This window comes from Leucopleurus acutus (assembly GCF_964270905.1).
Source record: "Leucopleurus acutus genome assembly, chromosome: 2".
In the NCBI taxonomy this organism is placed as follows: Eukaryota; Metazoa; Chordata; class Mammalia; order Artiodactyla; family Delphinidae; genus Leucopleurus; species Leucopleurus acutus.
Window position 1 is genome coordinate 117,979,029 of NC_139143.1, and position 19,103 is coordinate 117,998,131.

The window sequence follows — 19,103 nt, forward strand, 5'->3', positions numbered from 1 at the left end:
GGAATTTGAGAGGGGCGTTGGGTAAGGAGGAGAAAATAAAAGAAAATTAATTATATATATGTATATATACACATACATATTATGTATATATTTGTATATATATATATAAAATCCTGCCACATTATTTTCTACAAAAGCTGTCTAATGAACTATCAGTCAAAAACTAGGATTTCCAACCTACTACTACAATGTTTGTTTTTTTTTTTTTTAAATATTTATTTATTTATTTTTGGCTGTGTTGGGTCTTCGTTTCTGTGCGAAGGCTTTCTCTAGTTGTGGCAAGCGGAGGCCACTCTTCATCGCGGTGCACGGGCCTCTCACTACCGTGGCCTCTCTTGTTGCGGAGCACAGGCTCCAGACGCGCAGGCTCAGTAGTTGTGGCTCACGGGCCTAGTTGCTCCGTGGCATGTGGGATCTTCCCAGACCAGGGCTCGAACCCGTGTCCCCTGCATTGGCAGGCGGACTCTCAACCACTGCGCCACCAGGGAAGCCCCTACTACAATGTTTTATTCTTTACTATTTATCTAAATGCGTACAGAAATAGAAAAGAAAATTTTTATAGTCTTTGAAAGTTTATTTCAAACTGATTACCTATATGAATATTAGGTTTCAGTGCTTAAAATCAGCACCATCCAATAGAGTATGTAATACGAATCACAGATGTGAGCCACAGTAAAAAAAAAAAAAAAAAAAAGTGAAAAGAAATAGGAGAGATTAATTTCATTTTATATATATATATATATATATTTGTGTGTGTGTGTGTGTGTGTGTGTGTGTGTGTGTGTGTGTGGTACGTGGGCCTCTCACTGTTGTGGCCTCTCCTGTTGCGGAGCACAGGCTCCGGATGCACAGGCTCAGCGGCCATGACTCATGGGCCCAGCCACTCCGTGGCATGTGGGATCTTCACGGACCGGGGCACGAACCCGTGTCCCCTGCATCGGCAGGCGGACTCTCAACCACTGTGCCACCAGGAAAGCCCTTCAGTAATATATCTTATGTAACCCAAGATATAAGAATATTATCATTTCAGCATGTAATCAATATTAAAATTATTAATGAGATTTTTTATACAAAGTTTTTGAAATATAGTGTGTATATTATTCTTACATCACATTTCAGTTCAGACCAGTTAATTTCAAATGCTGAGTAGCTACATATCATGAGTGGCTACAGTATTGTTCAGTGAGTTTAACTACCCCACACTGCAATATAATAATTTTTAAGCAGCAGTTGATGGTTTAATTTCCTATCTCTGGTATAAATAAAATGTACATTCCTGTCAGATTAACTATATGTGGTACCCTGAACTTAATCTTCTACTTTCATTAATCTGTGCTTTTGTTCAGCCTTTGCTCATGCCATTCCTCACCACTAAAAATGGCTCTTTCTCATCACCAGTGTAAAAATCACCTATTCTTCAGGGCCCAACTCAAATACAGTTTCATAATTTATTATTTGAAACCATTAATGTTTGGATTTTAAAAAGGTTATATATATATATATATATATATATATATATATATACACATACACACACACACACACACACACACACACACATACATACTGTATTTTACTTAACACTGCCAGCAGGCTATGGGACAGCACAACCATAATTAGACACATTGATATTTCTATGGTGAAACGTAAGGATGTTCAGATTAATCAATCTATATCAAGACTATAAGTAGCCTCACTCAGATCAGGTAAAAGCATTATTATCAAATAAACACAAGTTAGGTTAAGTTTGCCACTAAATGTGTTGTGAAAAACTTTGGGTTTTCAGAGCTTTAGGGACGGCAGAACTGCAGTTAAGATTATGAACATGCATTACTTCTCCAGTGAAGCCAGCTCTAGCTGCACGCGCACACAGGGTGCCTGTGCCTAGGAACTCCTTTACTATTTACCTGTAGCGTGTGTTCTGTTCTACTTGTTCTGCTCAGCATTGTGAGATACCTTATCTGCTGAAGCAAAGAGAGTGTTCCTGTGCACAATGGCTTTATTTTCATTCTTCTTAGTATCTTCTACAGTGGCAGCCTACCACTCTGCCATTTATAGAGTATACCTCAGTAGATATTTCATTTTTTAAATTTTATTTGTAAAAGTGTTTTAAAATTGATTAAAAGTCATAAATAGAAGAATATAATTTAAGAAAACAAGTTAATAGTATTTGAATGAAAATACAGGAAAGACTACATTCCATACAAATACTGTAACAAGAGTTTTGAATAACTGAAAGTTTCTGTGTGATTTTCTAGGTTATAAGTAGATAATTACATTAAAATGAAAACAGGAGCAATATTGAGAATAATCTTGTTTGAAAAATAATCATTTTTGCAACTTTATATTCTTTATTAACAGGGAGAAGTAGGAGACCAAGGAAACATTGGGAAGATTGGTGAAACAGTAAGCTTATTTAATGCTCTTATCTTCAACTTTTAAATCATCTTGTGAGCATTTTTAGGAATCATGTTAGCATGATCTTTGCTTATAAAATTCAGAATACAAAATACTTATCCACTACAAATTTAAATTCATTGGTGATGTGACAAATAAAACCTACTCTACAAAAGAGAAATGAGGGAAAACACAGATACTGATAGTTTTATCCAATATAAATTACATTTGTGATCTCAGGAACATTCTTATATCTAATATTTGGTCTTTACATTTAGTTCTGATCATCTCAAACTAAATTTGACCGTAATGTTTTTCATGATTAAAACACTACAAATTATCAAACCATAAAATATTATAATAGGTGGAAGATATTTTTCTTTGTATTTGAAAGATTGGAGTAAACCATGAGGTAAGTCATTGGGAAACATAATTTCTTTCCTCGAAAGTTTGGCTTGTTTAAATTTACATTATTGAGGAAGTAGGAGGCTTCATGTTGTATTTGAATCAGGTATGTTAGGGGTAATCTTCTTTTTTTCTATGGGACAAGTCAGCTACAATATTCTCTGACAAATGAACCTACATAACATATAAAGTGGTGAATTAAATTAATGAAAGGCAAATGACTTTATCTACAGAGTGTGCTGGGTTGTCACAAAGAAAGTCATACTGTTTAATAACAATATTTGTTTAATAGGTTAAATGAGCAAATATAATTTTCTATAACCTATCTTACAACTTAAATAAAAATAAATTTTCTTAAAAATTGTTTTGTGAGCTTAAATAATTAAATATATTTTCTAGCCTGGTAGTAAAACAGCAATACATTTCTGATACTCTTAATTTTTGTCACTAATTATTAATAAAAATAGGGAGATAATCCATTTAGTCTTAAAAGATCATTGCCATACCATTTAATCCTGAGTCACTAGAAGATGAATATTTTTTTCCTTTTTTTTAACCAAGAGAGAAATTTCAATGGAGTATTTATATCAATTCAGTTATTCAAGGTTTCTCATCAAGTATGAATGTAATCTGTATTTCTCTGTCATTCAAATTTTTTAAAATTTAAAGAAATGAAATTCTACCATTTCTGAGTGACAAATTGCTTAAAAATATATATAAACTAAAATTTGTAGCCAAACTTAAAATAACAATGAAGAACATCTTTTCTTAAAATAACACATATCAAACTTCTAAGTTTTATTTGCTTAATAATGTTGGACCTGGTTCCACATAGTATAGGAACCCATCACCAGTGCTGTCCAAAGAGGAAATGGGCTATTTTGGCAGGAAGCAGATTTCTGTTATTGGAGGGAAATTAACAATTACGGACCATTCGCTGTGTGCCAGGCATAATGCTATGTGATATTTTATATCGTGGAATTTCGTTTAATTCTCAAACAATTTTAAAAGACACATTTTGTTATTCCAGTTTTTGAAATGAGGAAACTGAAGCACAGTAAGTAACCTGTTCAGAGTTACATAGCTGATCAATAGCTGAACTAAGATTTAAACCCATAGCTCCAAACTCAGAATCCAGATCTCAAAATCCAAAGCATTATACCATGCTGGGGATTTTTTTTCCAGCTTTATTGAGGTATAATTGACAAATAAAATTTAAGATATTTAAAATGTATGTTATGATTTGTTACACACATATATATATATATATATATAGATATATTGTGAAAGGATCCCCCCACTTCCATCAAGTTAATTAGCATAGCTGGGGATATTTTAATATTAGCTGAAAGCCACTTGGCCTAGATTTTATAGAGAGGTTTTAGGCATCAGATAAGTTATGAAACAAAAGGACCTTTCCAACCTTTTCCAACTTTGAGTTTCCATCTTCCTCATTAAGGATGGGAGATAAAGGCTTTTAAAAAACTCTAGTGGTTATAGTGAATTAATTAAGATATATAAAATGCCTGAAGAATATTTTTGACTCTTGATAATTCCCAACTTCTATTTTATCGTGTTAATTTCAGAAACTTAGAAATATAGTTCATCTAATCCAGAGTTCTGTTAAAACTCTCAAGAGATATGGGAAAATATGATTGCACTTCATGATGTCAGTCTTGTAATTTGGGGATATCTAAGGTTAGTTGTAATTGCATAGCTAGTTTTTATTTTTCCCAAACTTTTTGTATGGTCATTTAATTCCCTTTTAATAGCCTCCTCCAGTTTTGTTCCTTTCTAGATTCATACAAATTAGAACCCAATTTGTGATAGAGAGTGCCAAACACAGTGGTCCCATCTCATGTCTATATACCTCTTGCATTTACTTACTATAGGCAAAGAATTAATTTCTATAAATGTGCCCTAAATCTCTCATTTCAAAGAAATTATCCTCTACGTTCTAGCATTCTTTTATGAATAAACCTGGAATTATCCCACCTTAATTGCCAGTCCTCTCTGTCTTTAATTCTCTAGGCTGAAAGCATTTGAAGAGCTGTAAAAGGGAAGAGAATATACTCTTTCAGTATTGGTCAAGAGACCAGAATTAAAATCAGTATATCGGCCTTATAAGGGAACAGACATTATAAGGGATAGACATTATAAGGGAACAGCTTTTTTTGTAGGCAAGAATATTTTAATAGAATTCCTAACACTCAGACTCTTCCATAGAGTGATTCAACACCTCATCCTTAGATTTGGATGACTTTCTGCAATCATTTGTTCAGCAGATATTTATATTCAGGCACATTCATTGAACATTTGATCCCTGCCTTCATGAACTTTGTAGTCTATCAGAGGTTTGACAGACATTAAATAAATAATCACATAAAATATATAATTATAAACTGAAATACCTTCTCTAGATGAAAATTTTAAGAGACTGTGACAAAGTTGCCAAATTTAGATCAGGAGATGAGAGAAGACTGTTTTGAAATGCCATATGAGCTGTGACCGTAAAGAATGGTATGAGTTAGCTTGGGAAGAGTGGGGGGGGGGGGGAAACTGCTCCTGGAATATGCAGTATAACATACTTCCCACCTGTGCCCCTTGCCTTGCTTTAGACAAGTCACTTAATTTCTCTAAATATTTGTTTTCTCAACAGTAAAAGTACGAAAATAATAACTACCTCATAGAATTTCTTATGAGGATTAAACATGATAATGCACTTAGCACAGAGCTGGTCACATAGTGAAAACTTGATAAATGTTAGCTGTAATGGCCGTGGTGGTGGTTATTCTTATATGTGATGTTTCTAAACGGGAAAGCATTTAACTGTTTTGAGGAACTGAAAGAAAGCCAGTGTGGATAGACCTTGGTGAACCAAGGGAAAAGCAGTATTAGGTGGTATTAGTGAAGGAGGCAGGAGCCAAATTATTCAGGACCATGTTTATTATTTTGGACTTGGTCCTAAAGTAGATGGAGAATCATTGAAGTATTCTAAGTAAGCCAATGACATGATTTAATTTGTGTTTTAAGATCACTCTTTAGCAGTGGATTGGGAACTTTGAACATGGTTGTGAGCAGCAGAAGTAGAAGAGGGTAACCAGTTAGGATGCTATTGCAGTAGACTAAACGAGGGAGAAAAATGACAGGCCAGATGATGGCAGTGGAGATAAGTGGATGTATTTGAGATCTGTTTAAGGTGACAGTTTGGACAAAGGCTGCAATAAAAGGGAATGATTCTAGTCAGTCCCCAGCATATAATAGACCTTTGATTACTATTTATGATTATCAGGAGAATTCTGGAAGCGTAAGGAATTGGTATTTATGATGTTTAAGGATAATTCCAATTCTAAGAATCTATGACTCTTTTCTAAGAATTGTAATGTTTTCTAGTCTTCCTCTCATCTGCCAATTTGGCTTCTTTTCTCTGGCTGTCTTTCTGGAGTTGGAACAAACAGAGCTAGAATAAATATTTTAGGGGCAGTGGATCCACAGCCTTCTTCATGAGTGGGATAACTTTATGTTTTCTTTATTTTTGATGATACTCAAAACTATGCAGGCTTTTTTCAATAGAAGGAAACTGGGGTGTCTTTGGAAAATGATCAGCAGTCACTCCCAGGATCCTTTTCTAGTCTGTTATTTTAAAGCTAAAATTTGGAATTTTTTTTTCATTAAGTGACCTTGATTACATTAAATTCAGATGCCATTTTTCTGCCCACTTGAAGAGCTCCTCATGATTCTCCTATACTCTGACCAGACTCTCTTTATCTCTCTTAAAATATAATCCAACTACTTGATTTCACCTCATTTACTCCTTAATTTATCCATTTAGCAGATTTCATAAGTGATCTACCATGTCCTCTCTGTTATTCTGCCTGCCCCCTGGTGTGCTAGTGTATAGTAAATGACTGATGAACAGAAAGGAAGAGGAAGAGGAAAGGCCATGCATAATCCTCAAAATCAGGTAATCCAGTTCTCATTATAAAACCTTTAGAATCAGAGAACTTCTGTTGGCTGAACAGATCTAATAACAGATCTATAATCTAAACTGGATTACAACCAATTCATTCAAGACCAAGTAGAGGTGGAGTCAGAGGGGGAAATTAAAAGAAGTCTATTTTTTGAAGACCTATTATCTCATTTAATCTTGAAGCAACCCTTGTAAGATAAATCTTACTGCCATTCTATAAGTGAGGAAACTGAGATTTATTGAAGTTATGTGATATGTTCAAATTCACAGCTAGTAAGCAAATGTGAATTCTCTAATTCCAGTTCTAAGGTTCTTTTCTCTGCATCGGGAAATCATCAGTTTGTCCTGTTTTTAAATGGAACCTTGAAGTGCATCTTTGTGAATCAATGGTTAGAAAGATTTAAAAGATTTTGAGGGATCTGGAAGAAAATATTTTAGAAGTGCTCAACACAAAATCTCATTTGATACAGTGGTTAGTTGTGCTGCTTTGTCATAGCATTACTGTGAAATTATTATCAAACTTGATACAAGCTGATTTTATTTAACAAGTTCCATTCTTCCTTTCATTAAGAAGAGAATGGTGGCTTTATGTGGACATACCTAAATCATAAAAAGTAACTCATATTTCCTTGAGGAAAAGTCCCAGGCTTGATGGCACCATTTAGCCAAACAGAAAGAACAAAGTAAAATTCTATCAACTGCCCCTCTGTAGGGCCTCTGTAGTGCCTTTATCTTAAAAAATGTCATCTACTCCCTTCTGTTTTCAAGCTGCACATACCTGTAGCACACTGCAAAGCTGTGTATATTTCCTACCTGGCAGGGTGTGGTAATTTTTCTCAGAGAATGGAAAGCTATATGAAATGTATATCCACGATGCATTCCATCACAAGAAGGATGTATACCTGAAAATGATAAAAAAAAATAGCTACAATTTATTGAAAATCTGTGATCTGCCAGATACTTTGCATATATTGTATCTTTTAATCTTTACAAAAGACACTGGGAAATATTCCTTTTTTATACAAAAGAAAACTTATGTTTCAGAGAAGTTAAACTTGTCTGAAGTTAGATAGTAAAGTAGCAGAGCTGGGATTGAAAAGGAGTTATGACTAACTTCTCCATATCCCCATGCTTCCTCTTAACAGTGAAGTGAAGATTTCTAATTGTCTTTTAATGAATACATATTGTTCTGTTATTACTGTATGAAGCTGAAAATTATGGGGCCCCAATTACCACATGGTGGTTTGACAAGTGTCTCAAAAACATGTTTGTGTTAAATTGTTATGTTTTAGGATCATGTATTTGACATTTATCATCTTTGAAATGTTTTAATAGCATCATTTAGTCAATTAAGTGAATTAATTTCACTATACTATTAAGTCTGTGAAAGTGTAGAATGTTAAAAAAAAAGTATCAATCAGTGAAATCAAAAGGGGAGATACAGAAAGTGTGTGGACATATTAGTGGATATGAACAGAGAAGATATATAATGTTATAATTCCAGGTAAATTGAAGAGAAGTGAAGTAAACAATTCTAAAAACCCTACCATTCTCTAAAACCAGGTCCAAGGTGAACTATTACTTTAGAAATGAGATACCAATAGTTTTTAAATCTCAAACACAAGAGATTTATCCAAGCAAATGGAGTCAGCAAATTTCTAGGAACAGTTGAGGTGCTTACAAAGGTAGAAGGATTTTTGAGTCTTTTGGACTATAAGATACCCTATTTTCCTGACATTTATGACATTGTTTTGTAAAAAGCAAAATAAGTTACTAAGAAAATAGCAAATACTATATTAGATGTGGTCCTATAGAACTTTTTTTCTACAGCTACGAAAATTAAAGAGTATGGGAAAAATAATGACTACGGAAAATCGTTCATATCACAAAACCAAATGTGATAAGAGGTAGACCAAGAATAAATCACATGTAAGTGGTTATTAAGGAAAAAGCAAGAAAACTTTTTTTTTTTAATTCACATGATTATAATATAAAAGCTAAAAGGCAAAATTTGTATCTATGGGGAAATGAGTGATACACATGATCCTGTGCTACAAACTAAAAACACAGAAGTTATTGAAAGCCAGGCATATAAAGGCTTATATACTTTATTTTTTATTATTATTTTTTAAATGTTTATTTATTTATTTATTTTCTTATTAGTCATCCATTTTATACACATCAGTGTATACATGTCAATACCAATCTCCCAATTCATCACACCACCACCACCACCCCCCGCCACTTTCCCCCCTTGGTGTCCATACGTTTGTTCTCTACGTATGTGTCTCAATTTCTGCCCTGCAAACCGGTTCATCTGTACCATTTTTCTAGGTTCTGCATATATGCGTTAATATACGATATTTGTTTTTCTCTTTCTGACTTACTTCACTCTGTATTACAGTCTCTAGATCCATCCACATCTCTACAAATGACCCAATTTCATTCCTTTTTATGGCTGAATAATATTCCCTTGTATATATGTACCATATCTTCTTTATCTATTCATCTGTCGATGGGCATTTAGGTTGCTTCCATGACCTGGCTGTTGTAAACAGTGCTGCAATGAACGTTGGGGTGCATGTGTCTTTTTGAATTATGGTTTTCTCTGGGTATATGCCCGGTAGTGGGATTGCTGTGTCATATGGTAATTCTATTTTTAGTTCTTTAAGGAACATTCATACTGTTCTCCATAGTGGCTGTATCAGTTTACATTCCCACCAACAGTGCAAGAGGGTTCCCTTTTCTCCACACCCTCTCCAGCATTTGTTGTTTGTAGATTTTCTGATGATGCCCATCCTAACTGGTGTGAGGTGATACCTCATTGTAGTTTTCATTTGCATTTCTCTAATAATTTCATGTGCTTTTCACATGAAGCTTTTCATGTGCTTCATGGCCATCTGTATGTCTTCTTTGGAGAAATGTCTATTTAGGTCTTCTGCCCATTTTTGCACTGGGTTGTTTGTTTTTTTCATATTGAGCTCCATGAGCTATTTATATATTTTGGAGATTAATCCTTTGTCCAATCATTCATTTGCAAATATTTTCTCCCATTCTGAGGGTTGTCTTTTCATCTTGTTTATGGTTTCCTTTGTTGTGCAAAAGCTTTTAACTTTCATTAGGTCCCATTTTTTTTTATTTTTGTTTTTATTTCCATTACTCTAGGAGGTGTATCAAAAAATATCTTGCTGTGATATATGTCAAAGAGTGTTCATCCTATGTTCTCCTCTAAGAGTTTTATAGTGTCCAGTCTTTCATTTAAGTCTCTAATCCATTTTGAGTTTATTTTTGTGTATGGTGTTAGGGAGTGTTCTAATTTCATTCTTTTACATGTAGCTGTCCAGTTTTCTCAACACCACTTATTGAAGAGACTGTCTTTCCTCCATTGTACCTCCTTGCCTCCTTTGTCATAGATAAGTTGACCATAGGTGTGTAGGTTTACCTCTGGGCTTTCTATCCTGTTCCATTGATCTATATTTCTGTTTTTGTGCCAGTACCGTATTATCTTAATTACTGTAGTTTTGTAGTATAGTCTGAAGTCAGGGAGTCTTATTTCTCCAGCTCCATTTTTTTCCCTCAAGACTGCTTTGGCTATTCGGGATCTTTTCTGTCTCCATACAAATTTTAAAATTTTTTGTTCTAGTTCTGTAAAAACTGCCATTGGTAATTTGATAGGGATTGCATTGAATCTGTAGATTGCTTTGGGTAGTATGGTCATTTTCACAACATTGATTCTTCCAATCCAAGAACATGGTATATCTCTCCATCTGTTGGTATCATCTTGAATTTCTTTCATCAGTGTCTTATAGTTTTCTGCGTACAGGTTTTTCCTCTCCCTAGATAGGTTTATTTCTAGGTATTTTATTCTTTTTGTTGCAGTGGTAAATGGAAGTGTTTCCTTAATTTCTCTTTCAGATTTTTCATCATTAGTGTATAGAAATGCAAGAGATTTCTGTGCATTAATTTTGTATCCTGCAACTTTACCAAATTCATTGATTAGCTCTAGTAGTTTTCTGGTGTCATTTTTAGGATTCTCTATGTATCGTATCATGTCATCTGCAAAGAGTGACAGTTTTACTTCTTCTTTTCCAATTTGTATTTCTTTTTGTTCTTTGATTGCCATGGCTAGGACTTCCAAAACTATGTTGAATAAAAGTGGCAAGAGTGGATATCCTTGTCTTGTTCCTGATCTTAGAGGAAATGCTTTCAGTTTTTCATCATTGAGTATGATGTTAGCTGTAGGTTTGTCATATATGGCCTTTATTATGTTGAGGTAGGTTCCCTCTATGCCCACTTTCTGAAGAGTTTTTATCATAAATGGGTGTTGAATTTTGTCAAAAGCTTTTTCTGCATCTATTGAGATGATCATATGGATTTTATTCTTCAGTTTGTTAATATGGTATATCACATTGATTGATTTGCATATATTGAAGAATCCTTGCATGCCTGGGATAAACCCCCCTCGATCATGGTGTGTGATCCTTTTAATGTGTTGTTGGATTCTGTTTGCTAGTATTTTCTTGAGGATTTTTGCATCTATATTCATCAGTGATATTGTTGTGTAATTTTCTTTTTTTGTAGTATCTTTGTCTGGTTTTGATATCAGAGTGATGGTGGCCTCATAGAATGAGTTTGGGAGTGTTCCTTCCTCTGCAAATTTTTGGAAGCGTTTGAGAAGGTTGGGTGTTAGCTCTTCTCTAAACGTTTGATAGAATTCACCTGTGAAGCCATCTGGTCCTGGACTTTTGTTTGTTGGAAGATTCTTAATCACAGTTTCAATTTCATTACTTGTGATTGGTCTGTTCATATTTTCTGTTTCTTCCTGGTTCAGTCTTGGGAGGTTATACCTTTCTAAGAATTTGTTCATATCTTCCAGGTTGTCCATTTTATTGTCATAGAGTTGACTGTAGTAGTCTCTTAGGATGCTTTGCATTTCTGCGGTGTCTGTTGTAACTTATCCTTTTTCATTTCTGATTTTATTGACTTGAGTCCTCTCCCTCTTTTTCTTGGTGAGTCTCGCTAATGGTTTATCAATTTTGTTTATCTTCTCAAAGAACCAGCTTTTAGTTTTAGTGATCTTTGCCATTGTTTTCTTTGTTTCTATTTCATTTATTTCTGCTCTGACCTTTATGATATCTTTCCTTTTGCTAACTTTGGGTTTAGTTTGTTCTTCTTTCTCTAGTTCCTTTAGGTGTAAGGTTAGATTGTTTATTTGAGATTTTTCTTGTTTTTTGAGGTAGGCTTGTATAGCTATAAACTTCCCTCTTAGAACTGCTTTTGCTGCATCCCATAGGTTTTGGATCATCGTGTTTTCATTGTCATTTGTGTCTAGGTATTTTTTGATTTCCTCTTTGATTTCTTTAGTGATCTCTTGGTTATTTAGTAACATATTGATTAGCCTCCATGTGTTTGTCTTTTTTACAATTTTTCCCCTGTAATTGATTTCTAATCTCATAGGGTTGTGGTCAGAAGTGATGCTTGATATGATTTCAGTTTTCTTAAATTTACTGAGGCTTCATTTGTGACCCAAGATGTGATCTATCCTGGAGAATGTTCTGTGCACACTTGAGAAGAAAGTGTAATCTGCTGTTTTTCAATGGAATGTCCTATAAATATCAATTAAATCTATCTGGTCTATTGTGTCATTTATTGTGTTTCCTTATTAATTTTCTGTTTGCATGATCTGTCCATCGGTGTAAGTGAGGTGTTAAAGTCCCCCACCATTATTGTATTACTGTCGATTTCCTCTTCTATAGCTGTTAGCAGTTGCCTTATGTATTGAGGTGCTCCTATGTTGGGTGCATAAGTATTTATAATTCTTATATATTCTTCTTGGATTGATCCCTTGATCATTATGTAGTATCCTTCCTTGTCTCTTGTAACGTTCTTTATTTTAAAGTCTGTTTTATCTGTTATGAGAATTGCTACTCCAGGTTTCTTTTGATTGCTATTTGCATGGAATATCTTTTTCTATCCCCTCACTTCCAGTCTGTATGTGTCCCTGGGTCTGAAATGGGTCTCTTGTAGACAGCATATAGATGGGTTTTGTTTGTGTATCCATTCAGCAAGCCTGTGTCTTTTGGTTGGAGCATTTAATCCATTCACATTTAAGGTAATTATCAATATGTATGTTCCTGTTACAATTTTCTTAATTGTTTTGGGTTTGTTTTTGTAGGTCCTTTTCTTCTCTTGTGTTTCCCACTTAGGCAAGTTCCTTTAGCATTTTTTGTAGAGCTGGTTTGGTGGTGCTGAATTCTCTTAACTTTTGCTTGTCTGTAAAGCTTTTGATTTCTCCATCAAATCTGAATGAGATCCTTGCTGGGTAGTGTAATCTTGGTTGTAGGTTCTTCCCTTTCATCACTTTAAGTATATCATGCCACTCCCCTCTGGCTTGTAGTGTTTCTGCTGAGAAATCAGCTGTTAACCTTATGGGAGTTCCCTTGTATGTTATTTGTCGTTTTTTCCATTGCTGCTTTCAGTAGTTTTTCTTTGTGTTTAATTTTTGCCAATTTGATTACTATGTGTCTCGGCGTGTTTCTCCTTGGGGTTTTCTTGTATGGGACTCTCTGTGCTTCCTGGACTTCAGTGACTATTTCCTTTCCCATGTTAGGGAAGTTTTCGACTATAATCTCTTCAAATATTTTCTCGGGTCCTTTCTCTCTCTAGTCTCCTTCTGGGACCCCTATAATGCGAATGTTGTTGTGTTTAATGTTGTCCCAGAGGTCTCTTAGGCTGTCTTCATTTCTTTTCATTCTTTTTTCTTTATTCAGTTCTGCAGCAGTGAATTCCACCATTCTGTCTTCCAGATCACTTATCTCTTCTTTTGCCTCAGTTATTCTGCTATTGATTCCTTCTAGTGTATTTTTCATTTCATTTATTGTATTGTTCATCTCTGTTTGTTTGTTCTTTAATTCTTCTAGACCTTGTTAAACATTTCTTGCATCTTTTCGATCTTTGCCTCCATTCTTTTTCCGAGGTTCTGGATCATCTTCACTATCACTATTCTGAATTCTTTTTCTGGAAGAATGCCGATCTCCACTTCATTTAGTTGTTTTTCTGGGGTTTTATCTTGTTCCTTCATCTGGTACATAGTCCTCTGCCTTTTCATCTTCTCTATCTTTCTGTGAATGTGGTTTTTGTACCACAGGCTGCAGGATTGTAATTCTTTTTGCTTCTGCTGTCTGCCCTCTCTATACTTTATTTTATATTAAGTATATTTTTCTTTATCCTTATTAAATATAAATCAAATTACATTAAAAAGTAAAATATTCTAGGAAAAGGAATGAGATCCAACATATATGGAGTTATATGGGGAACAAGGTATTTATCATACATGTCATGTTAAAGAGTAATAAACGAAAGTACTCTTCTTAGTCTAATAAAGTCTCTCAGATTGCCCAAATTAGAATAAACTACTTCAAAGGAACCAAATAAAAGAGAAATTTAAATGGAACTTTGTGCCTCCAACGTCACAATAACATCACTCATTTTAAGATGTAAACATTCAGTGTGTATACTGCCTAGGGCACTAAGCCTGTTAGCCTTCTGACTATGAAAATATAAACTTGATCACTTTACCTATTTTAGAATTGATAAAAAAAATTAAGCATTTTTTAGTTCCCTTTGGTTTTAAAGGATTTGCTCCTAAGGATTATTTTTAAAAATCCTTAAAATATAATTCTGTATTTGAACCTGGGACTGAAGATTCAGAATCCTAACAGGTTTAAAAATTATTATCCTACGATTTGAAGTAAATTAGTTGTCTACACATATGTGTATCTCACATGTTCTTCATCATGTACTGTGTTCTGGAAGGATATTGTGATTTCTTACAGCCAACAAAAATGAAAGACACTAGTAAACTTCTTTTGTTTATTCTATCATTAGAAGGTACTTATTGAAAACTTACTGTGTGCTAGATATACAGCTAAATAAGGCTTGATCCTTAAGTGATTTAACTTCTTGAAACTGAGTAAAGATTTCTACACATAATTTTGCCCAAACACTAATCATGTTATATAAGATACTCTAAGACAAGGAAGTAAAAATTGTTTTGACAGTCATCATAAAGATATATATGTTGATAGAGAAACTATGCCTTTGTTTGGCTAAAAATGTGTTACTATTTTTTTAGGTAGGGATACTACAAAGCAGTAATCCTTTAGAGCTAGATTTCTATATAGAAGAGCTCTGGAGGTGGTACTTTGGTTGGAAGGGGGACTTCCCTTGAATCGCTGTTTGCCTAGAAACTACACTATTTTCTTTTATTAGTGCACTATCCTATTTTTATTTAGATATTAACACATCAATTAAAATAGCAAAAATATCTAGTGGTGTTTTTATGCTTAGAATTTATATGATAGATAATACCTCATTTGTTTATATCAAAGAATAGGAGGGACTGATGGAAATAATGGTAGGAACTAGAGTTAAGGTTGCCTTGGGCCTCGCATTGGTGCTACTGCTTGAGAAGGTGAATGCAGAATTAAAATCTGAGAGTAAGGCTACTAAAAAATCTTGTGGCTCTGACTTAAAAAAAAAAAAAAGTAAGATCTACGTAACCAATGTAACTACTTTTTGAAATTTAAGGTTTACATTCATCCTAAACAAGAATCAGGAAATTTTTCTATAAAGAGCCAAATATTACATATATTTAGGCTTTGGAGCCATACAGTCTCTGTCACGTTTCAGCTCTGCTATTGGAGTGCAAAAGCAGTCATAGACAGTAAGTAAATGAATGAGTCTGGCTATGTTCCCAATAAAACTTTATTTACAAAAACAGACAGTGGACAGGATTTGGCCGACAGGCTTTAGTTTGCCCTTTCCTTTTCTAGAAGGTCATACTTTACTTGGAATACACCAGTTTTATTAAATCAATCTGCCATATGCAGTTCTGCTTTATTATTAGTCATTTATTATTAGCAGAAAAAAAAATCACTAAACACAAATGTAATTTTTTTCAAACCAGAAAACAGATTCAAACTAGCAGACAGATTGTGTTGCAATCAGGCATTGATTTTGTATGTTAAGTGTGAACATAGTGAATTAATTTGCATTTATATAGACCACATGTATATGCAGAGTAACCTACTAGAATTTATTGTTCGTTTTCCTTAACAGATACTTAAGAATCTCACCAGGAAATATTTTCCAAGAACAATGAATTCTGCTCTTTATGTGCACATGTTCACTAGAACCATTTTTCTGAACATTGTACGTGTTTTTTGAAGTTCTGTTTTAAGGGTCAAAGGATTTCCACATACTAAGTTTTAGTGAGTTTTTCTGTCATTACTTTGGACAAAGTTCTAAGGGAATGTCATTAGACCTGTATTCCCCTGTATACAGGAGGATATAGGTATTCCCCTGTATACCTATTCCTATATTAGGTTGAGATATTTTGCATTTGCACTCTATCTTCTGTTTTTGAAACGTCTCTTTTTTTTCATCAATTCAACAAAGCAGCCTGATGGAGAGCATCACAGCATTTTTGCTCATAAGTATGTATGGAACATTTAATGCTCTTTCTTTTTACTATAGGAAGAATAATTAAATGAAATCTGGATTTTCTACTAACGATAAATACAGCCAGCTTTGTGTTTTATAGAAAACTTTATGTAAGACTGTAACCTTTTCATTTCTTCAGTTCCAGGTAGAAAGATAGTAGCTGCTGAGATACAGAGATTATATGCTCAGTTTTGGTTTTCTTTGTGGTTTTTTTTTTTTCTGATTAATGGGTTTTGGAAAAACTATGTGACAAAATCTATGTTTTTCTGGTATGTTGATAATACCATTAGAAATTTTATAATCACTAAAATCAGGAAAGACCTAGATAATAGAAGCTTCTCCAAAAATGCTAGGGGAATGGGACCTAGTAGATTATAAGGGGGGGACATCAGTCTATAAAGGCCTTAAGAATATGGGTTGTAAGAATTTCTCACCCTGACTTTTAAGAACTCCCACAATGTATACCTCACCTATCTTTATAGTTGTTATTTCTCACACTTCCCAACTTACTAGGCCAAACCAGGTCATTCAACATACCTTCAGTGTAACCCACTTATTTATGCCATTGTTTCTATCACCTCTAAAGACCTTCACTTTCCCACTCCTATTGTCTGCCTAGCATCAACTTTCAAGGTGCATTTTAAATCATCTGCTCAACCTTGAGGTCTTTCCTGATCTCCTTGCCAAATTAGATTCAGTCTCTTCCTCCATTAAGCCTTTATCTACATTATTGTGGTCCTTAACTGATTTTGCTTTGTACCACAGTTACTTTTTTAATTTGAACTATCTCTACAGAAAACTGTCTCCCACAGCAATGAGCACTTGCCTTAAATATTATACATTTTCAGTAAGTATAAGTTTATATGACGAACTGAGATAAATTAAGAAGGAAAAGGTGATTTTTCTAATTTATTTGCCATCTGTATCCTAAGAGGACTTTAGTGTACTTAAGCTAAGTCTGAAAATATGATGTATTCTTGTGAGACAGTCAGAATATGGAAGAACATTTCTTTGGGAACAACAGCATAAGAACAAAACATACGGAGGCATGAAAGATCTGGAATGTTTGCAGAACTGTATTGTAAACAGCTCAGAATGGCTGGAGGGAGGTAAGAGACAATATGTCACAGCTCACCTGGCTCTTGTTACTTACCTATAATGTCCTTTCTATCTTTTCTGGATTACAAATACCTACTCTTCTTCCACAAGTCAGCCCAAGTGTCACTTCCTTTAAACCTTGATTGCTTTATCCTCTACGACTTGTACATGCTTCTGTCATCATTTATTGACCTTAATTATTTACATGTCTTTCTCATACTAGACTGAGTTCTTTAAGGACCAGGGTTTGTTAAGCAAAACCTAAATCATGAAGTGTAACTTCTGTTTAGGAAAACTAATAATGAATGAAGGTAAATCCGAAAGCTTCCTCTGACCTGTAATCTTCCCTAAAGTTGAAAATTGCATCTCAAACTTACTGGGTTCAAATCTGTATTCATCACCTCTCCTCCAAAAGCCATTCTAACCCCTCCTCTAAGCATTTTTTCTTTTTCTTTGTGAGGTCTTCCACTTCTTTATATTATTAAAGATCATTCAGAATGCCCAGTAATAAAATTTTTCATTATATCAGTTTATTTGTTCAGCTTTATTAAGGTGTAATTGACAAATAAAATTGTAAGATATTTAACATATAAAATGTGATGATTTGATATACCTATACATTGTGAAAAGATTCTTTCCATCCAATTAATTAACACATCCATCTCCTCACATATTTACCTTTTCTGTTTGTGTATGAGAAAATTCCAATTATACAATACACTGTTATCAACTATAGCCACTATGATATACATTAGGACCACATTAGAAGTATATGTTGTATACCTTATTTATTCTACAACCTTAATCCACTGACTTTTTGAGGCTCTCACTATTCCACAGGCATTGATTGTATACCAATTATTTGTCAAATATTTTGTTAGATACTACAGATATAAAGTAAAAATAATTGTTCTTGCTTTTGATATGTTAGTGGGAAATGTGTAAAAAAACAGTTAAAATACAGTAATTGTATTTCTATAAGAAAAGATCACTGCATTCTGTATGTAAGATCAAGGAGAAGGCTTTGGAGAGGAATCCACAGTTGATCAGGACCTTGATAAATGTTGAGAGTTTTCCTATAAATAGAGTAGGGCCTTAGGCAGCACTCCAGATAGGAGGCCAGACCTGTACGAAGGCTAAAAATCATGAAAGAACCCAGCATATACTGAATTGCTATTAGTGTATTTATTTATTTATTAAAATTTATTTTATCTGTTTATTTTTGGCTGAATTGGGCCTTCGTTGCTGTGCGTGGGCTTTCTCTAGTCACGGCGAGCGGGGGCTACTCTTCCTTGCAGTGCGCGGGCTTCTCACTGCTGAGGCTTCTCTTGTTGCGGAGCACGGGCTCTAGAGCGCAGGCTCAGTAGTTGTGGTGCATGGGCTTAGTTGCTCTGTAGCATGTGGGATCTTGCCGGACCAGGGCTTGAACCCATGTCCCCTGCATTGGCAGGCAGATTCTTAATAACTGCACCACGAGGGAAGCCCGCTGTTAGTTTAGTACTACTGGATTATACAGTGAAAAGCAAAGAGAGGGAAGAAAGAGTCTGAACAGGTAGACAATGATCAAATAATGAAGAGTTTTATGTATATGTATATGTCATCCACATTTTATCCTGTGGGTAGGACATGCTGACTTTATACTAATATTGTAAAATAATCATATTAGCCAAGTAGAAATACCATGCTAGCTGCAAGGTGGAGGATAAATCATAGATAAAAGGACACAATG

General features: G+C 34.4%; 1 protein-coding gene across 1 annotated transcript in view; it reads left to right on the plus strand.

Moving 5' to 3' along the window:
- COL24A1 (collagen type XXIV alpha 1 chain) overlaps window positions 1-19,103 on the plus strand; it is a gene marked incomplete at both ends in the record, with an annotated part of 398,127 nt that overhangs the window by 181,918 nt on the left and 197,106 nt on the right. The window contains one exon of the mRNA XM_082834714.1: window positions 2,362-2,406. Coding sequence (XP_082690840.1) covers window positions 2,362-2,406 — 45 coding nt within the window. The remainder of the gene's footprint in view (window positions 1-2,361; window positions 2,407-19,103) is intronic.